We start from the raw sequence: 5,791 nt of genomic DNA on the forward strand, positions 1-5,791 counted from the left end.
TTTTTTTTTTTTTTTTTTTTTTTTTTTTTTTTTTTTTTTTTTTTTTTTTTTTTGAGAAGGAGTCTTGCTCTGGCACCCAGGCTGGAGTGCAGTGGCGCAATCTCGGCTCATTGCAGCCTCTGCCTCCTGGGTTCAAGCAATTATTTGCCTCAGCCTCCCGAGTAGCTGGGATTACAGGCGCCCACCACCATGCCTGGCTAATTTTTGTGTTTTTAGCAGAGACAGGGTTTCACCATCTTGGCCAGGCTGGTCTTGAACTCCTGACCTCGTGATCCACCCGCCTCGGCCTCCCAAAGTGCTGGGATTATAGGCATGAGCCACCGCACCTGGCCCGTAGTCCCTTTTTAAAGGCACTGGTGTGGGCCCTTTTTTTTTTTTTTCTTTTGAGACGGGTCTTGATCTGTCCCCCAGGGTGGTGTGCAGTGGCGCCATCTCAGCTCACTGCAACCTCCACCTCCCGGGTTCAAACAATTCTCCTGCCTCAGCCTCCCAAGTAGCTGGGACTACAGGTGCCCACCACCATGCCTGGCTAACTTTTTGTATTTTTAGTAGAGATGGGTTTCATCACATTGGTCAGGCTGGTCTCAAACTCCTGACCTTGTGATCTGCCCGCCTCGGCCTCCCAAAGTACTGGGATTACAGGCATGAGCCACCGTGCCTGGCTGACCTTCTTTATAAGAAAGCATATGCTTTGTGAATGACAGAGCTATTGGTGAGCTGTATGGCTTCCTTATAAAGACAGCATTCTTGTGTGTCATGTTAGTCAAAAAGATGTCTCAATGCCAATAGTGTATCTTTGGCTGGCTTCCAGGGCTAGCCATTTAAAAAAAAAAAAAAGGGTCGCCGGGCGCGGTGGCTCAAGCCTGTAATCCCAGCACTTTGGGAGGCCGAGACGGGTGGATCACGAGGTCAGAAGATCGAGACCATCCTGGCGAACACGGTGAAACCCCGTCTCTACTAAAAAATACAAAAAACTAGCCGGGCGAGATGGCGGGCGCCTGTAGTCCCAGTTACTTGGGAGGCTGAGGCAGGAGAATGGCGTAAACCCGGGAGGCGGAGCTTGCAGTGAGCTGAGATCCGGCCACTGCACTCCAGCCCGGGCGACAGAGGGAGACTCCGTCTCAAAAAAAAAAAAAAAAAAAAAAAGGGTTTGAAAGCCTTTGACAAATGGTAAATAAAGGAAAATTTAATAAAAGGTAAATAAAATTGAGTTTCTCTGGCCATCATAAGACTTCTTTTAAGTAATCTTTNAAAAAAAAAAAAAAAAAAAAAAAAAAGGGTCAAAGCAGAATTGTAAATTATTATCTTTAGCCTAAGAAGCATAGCACTTACACAAACCCGTATTCAGTGAGTACAGATCAATATTTTCTTTTTTTCTTTCTTTTCTTTTTTTTTTTTTTTGAGACAGGGTTTCAACCTCCTGCCTAGCCTGGGAGTGCAGTGGTGCAGTCTTGGCTCACTGCAGCCTCAGCCTCCCGGGCTCAAGGAATCCTCCCACATAGCTGGGACTATAGGCATGCACCACCATGCCTGGCTCGTTTTTGTATTTTTTATAGAGACAGGGTTTTACCGTGTTGCCCAGGCTGGTCTCAAACTCCTGAGTTCAAGTGATTCACTTACCTCGGCCTCTCAAAGTGCTGGGATTACAGGCGTGTACTGCTGCACCCAGCCCAGATAAATATTTTCTAATTGGGAGGCTATACCTTTTACAAGGTAGCAGACAAGAAGCAGAAAATTTGCAGTAGATACCTGTATCATTGTGGTTTTTTGGTGGCTCTTTGGACACATGTAAACAGTGCTACAGTAGTGGAGGAGGTGGCTTATTTTTAAGGAAGGGGTGGTTAATTGCATTAGTGTTGTATTTTTGGAACATTTTTAATTATTATGTTTTGTTTAAAATAAATATGTATTTCTTCTTTCAGATGTTTTTATACCTATGCCAGAGAACTTATTAGTAAACTTAAATGAAAGTAAAGAGGTAAGGCACATTTTCCTACCTGACATGTTTAATTGAAATATTGAAGGAATATGTTTTTGAAATGAACTTTAAGTAAAATTTTTATTATTTCTGTGACATTTCTAAGATGTGTAGTATTTTATATTTGCTCTTATAATTAGATGAACAGCTCTTGAGTTCCACCTTGAGCTGATCCTTTTTAAGTCTAATGAAGCAAGTTATTTGTAGTAGGGTAGAAAATAAGCATATTCCATAAAGGAGGAACACCTGAAGGAAATCTGTCTTGCCAGCCATTTGGGAAGTTGGGAGGGTTACTGAGATAAAGCTTCTGGTCACTACATAGAAGCACATTAGGTAGGCTGCTTTCAGTGCCCTTTGCTTTTCTGATTCACAGAGTGTCATTGGGGTCAGTTCAGAAGAAACTCTTATTACCTGCCTGGAAATTGCCATGAGATAATACAGTGAGAGGTGAACAGAATGTGTCTGAAGGGGGGATGTTGTCTACCCTGTACATGCATATATGCCGTAGGGGTAACATTTTAACTAGCAAGTCTATGGTCTCTGCTGTTGGCAATGGTGACTGTGCCATAGTGCGAAGTATTTTTTTCCCCATTAACTCTATTTGTACAACCTAACCTGTAAAGGTAGTTGTTTCTCTTTTGTAGTGCTATTACTAGTTGACAAAGTTACTGGATATATTAGATTTGCAACAGGGAACAGCTAAACTCACTTTGGTACTTAAAAGAATAAAGTATGTAGAGGTGATGGAGAAGGCCATATTTCATGGCATTAAAATATACCAAATCTCTGAACTGTGATGGTTCTTTTGGATACATTTTGGACTTATAGTCTTGCTGGACTACTGCATGTGCAAGAACTGTAAGGCCCCAACTTTGATTTGTCTTGCTTGCCAATTTATAATGTTGACTTAAAATGGCTTTCTTGTCATTTGACCAACTTCATTGTTTAGTGTCTGTAGACTCTCTGACCATCATCATGACTCAATGTCTTGTCTATTGTATTAGATACTGACTGAATGTGAAAAAAATTTTTAATTGTGACACTCTTGAGTTTTCTTGCTTTATTTTATAAGCTCGTGCAAGATTTACTGAAAACTTTGCCACAAATGTTTACTAAGACTCTGGAGACCCAGAGTGCCTTGGGTCCTGCACTGCTGGCTGCCTTTAAGCTGATGTCTCCAACTGGTGGTCGAATGTCTGTCTTTCAAACACAACTCCCAACTCTTGGAGTGGGAGCCCTGAAACCGCGAGAGGAACCAAACCACAGGTCATCTGCTAAGGTTAGAGAGTCATGAAATGTCTGATAAGGTTTCTGCTGGTGTTCCACCTCTGTGACCACAGAGCTTGTTTTTTCTTTAAATTTATTTGTCAATTGTTGGGAGGAGGGACTATAAGGAAATTAACTTTTATGTAGACGTTTTTATTTTGTTACATTTTTCTCTACCTGATGCATCCTTCTTTAATTTTTAATATCTTTAGCAGGCCACTAGCAATTCAGTCTGCCTTCAGAGAAATAGTCTGGGAGACTAACAGCATATGCTTGACAGGGACAAAGAGAACCTGATTGACCAGTTAAGAATAGTCTTATTTGGCTGGGCGTGGTGGCTCATTCCTATAATCCCAACATTTTGGGAGGCCAAGGCAGGCGGATCACCTGAGGTCGGGAGTTTAAGACCAGCTTGACCAACATGGAGAAACCCCGTCTCTACTAAAAATACAAAATTAGCCGGGTGTGGTGTCACATGCCTATAATCCCAGCTACTCAGGAGGCTGAGGCAGGAGAATCGCTTGAACCTGGGAGGCGGAGGTTGCAGTGAGCTGAGATTACGCCATTGCACTCCAGCCTGGGCAACAAGAGCAAAACTCCATCTCAAAAAAAAAAGAAAAGAAAAATAATAGTCTTATTTGGCACATTGATGGCCAAGGTGCTGTGTGCACCTTGTGTGCATAAACTTTAAAGTTTTTGAGACCCGTATTTCCCAAAAGATGAAAGAGAGACCTGTGTATTATACTGGGTATTATATCATTCCTGGAGTCAGACTGCCTATTCTCACTGTTTATTACATGTGGGAACTTGAAAAATTAATTTCTTTACCCCTTTGTTTCTTTATATATAAGGTGAAAATAAAGGGTCAGGTGTGGTGGCTTATGCCTATAGTCCCAGCCCTTTGGGAGGCTGAGTTGGAAGGACTGATTGAGCTCAGGAGTTTGAGACCAACCTGGGCAACATAGTGAGACCCTGTCCCTACAAAAATACAAAAAAATTAACCAGGTGTGATGCTGAGAGCCTGTAGTCCTAGCTACACTGGAGGCTGAGGTGAGAGGATCACTTGAACCCAGGAGGCTGCAGTGAGATTGTGCCACTACACTCCAACTTGGGAAACAACAACAAAAAAAAAGATGACTGGGTGTGGTGGTTCATGCCGGTAAGACCGTGCTTTGGGAGGCTGAGGCAGGTGGATAACCTGAGGTCAGGAGTTCGAGACCAGCCTGGCCAACACGATGAAACCCCATCTCTATAAAAAATACAAAAATTGGCCGGGCATGGTGGCTCATGCCTATAATCCTAGCACTTTGGGAGGCCAAGGTGGGTGGATCACGAGGTCAGGTGTTCGAGACCAGTCTGACCAGCATGATGAAACCCTGTCTCTACTAAAAATACAAAAATTAACCAGGCATGGTGGCACACGCCTGTAATCCCAGCTACTCAGGAGGCTGAGGCAGGAGAATCGCTTGAACCTGGGAGGCGGAGGTTGCAGTGAGCTGAGATTGTGCCACTGCACTCCAGCCTGAGCAACAGAGTGAGACTCTATCTCGAAACAACAACAACAAAAAAAACACAGAAAAATTAGCCGGGGGTGGTGGTGTGCACCTGTAGTCCCAGCTACTTGGGAGGCTGAGGCATAAGAATTGCTTGAACCCGGCAGGAGGAGCCTGCAGTGAGGTAGCTGAGGTAATGCCACTGCCCTCCAGCCTGGGTGACAGAGTGAGACTCTGTCTCAAAAAAAAAAAAAAAAAGCCGGGCGCGGTGGCTCAAGCCTGTAATCCCAGCACTTTGGGAGGCCGAGACGGGTGGATCACGAGGTCAGGAGATCGAGACTATCCTGGCTAACACGGTGAAACCCCGTCTCTACTAAAAAATACAAAAAACTAGCCGGGCGATGTGGCGGACGCCTGTAGTCCCAGCTACTCGGGAGGCTGAGGCAGGAGAATGGCGTGAACCCGGGAGGCGGAGCTTGCAGTGAGCTGAGATCCAGCCACTGCACTCCAGCCTGGGTGACAGAGCGAGACTCCGTCTCAAAAAAAAAAAAAGAAAGAAAATAATGATAGCACTTACCTCTTAGGGTAGTTGAAAGGACTAAGTAAGTATTATACATGAATTGTTTAGAACAGTTTCCAGCATTCTGAACATTTAATAGATTTTAGTTACAATAAAAAAATCTTTGCCAACTATGAAATTATTATAGTAAATATATTTCTTTTTAAAAGTAAATACAGAAAAATTTCAGGCCGGGCGCGGTGGCTCAAGCCTGTAATCCCAGCACTTTGGGAGGCCGAGACGGGTGGATCACGAGGTCAGGAGATCGAGACCATCCTGGCTAACACGGTGAAACCCCGTCTCTACTAAAAAATACAAAAAACTAGCCGGGCGAGGTGGCAGGCGCCTGTAGTCCCAGCTACTCAGGAGGCTGAGGCAGGAGAATGGCGTAAACCCGGGAGGCGGAGCTTGCAGTGAGCTGAGATCCGGCCACTGCACTCCAGCCCGGGCGACAGAGCAAGACTCCGTCTCAAAAAAAAAAAAAAAAAAAAAAAA

The 5,791-nt window shown here is 44.2% G+C and overlaps 1 protein-coding gene across 3 annotated transcripts in view; it reads left to right on the plus strand.

The window, feature by feature from the left end:
- SEC24A (SEC24 homolog A, COPII coat complex component) overlaps window positions 1-5,791 on the plus strand; it is an 85,779-nt gene that overhangs the window by 45,923 nt on the left and 34,065 nt on the right. For 2 of the 3 annotated variants that reach the window (XM_025387366.1, XM_025387367.1), the window contains exons 12-13: window positions 1,923-1,978; window positions 3,051-3,257. In XM_025387366.1, the coding sequence (XP_025243151.1) occupies window positions 1,923-1,978; window positions 3,051-3,257 (263 nt within the window). Of the gene's footprint in view, window positions 1-1,922; window positions 1,979-2,351; window positions 3,021-3,050; window positions 3,258-5,791 lie in introns of those variants that run through there. The other variant, XM_025387368.1, reaches the window with a different exon arrangement.

The sequence above is a fragment of the Theropithecus gelada genome, chromosome 6, assembly GCF_003255815.1.
Source record: "Theropithecus gelada isolate Dixy chromosome 6, Tgel_1.0, whole genome shotgun sequence".
NCBI classification, from domain to species: Eukaryota; Metazoa; Chordata; class Mammalia; order Primates; family Cercopithecidae; genus Theropithecus; species Theropithecus gelada.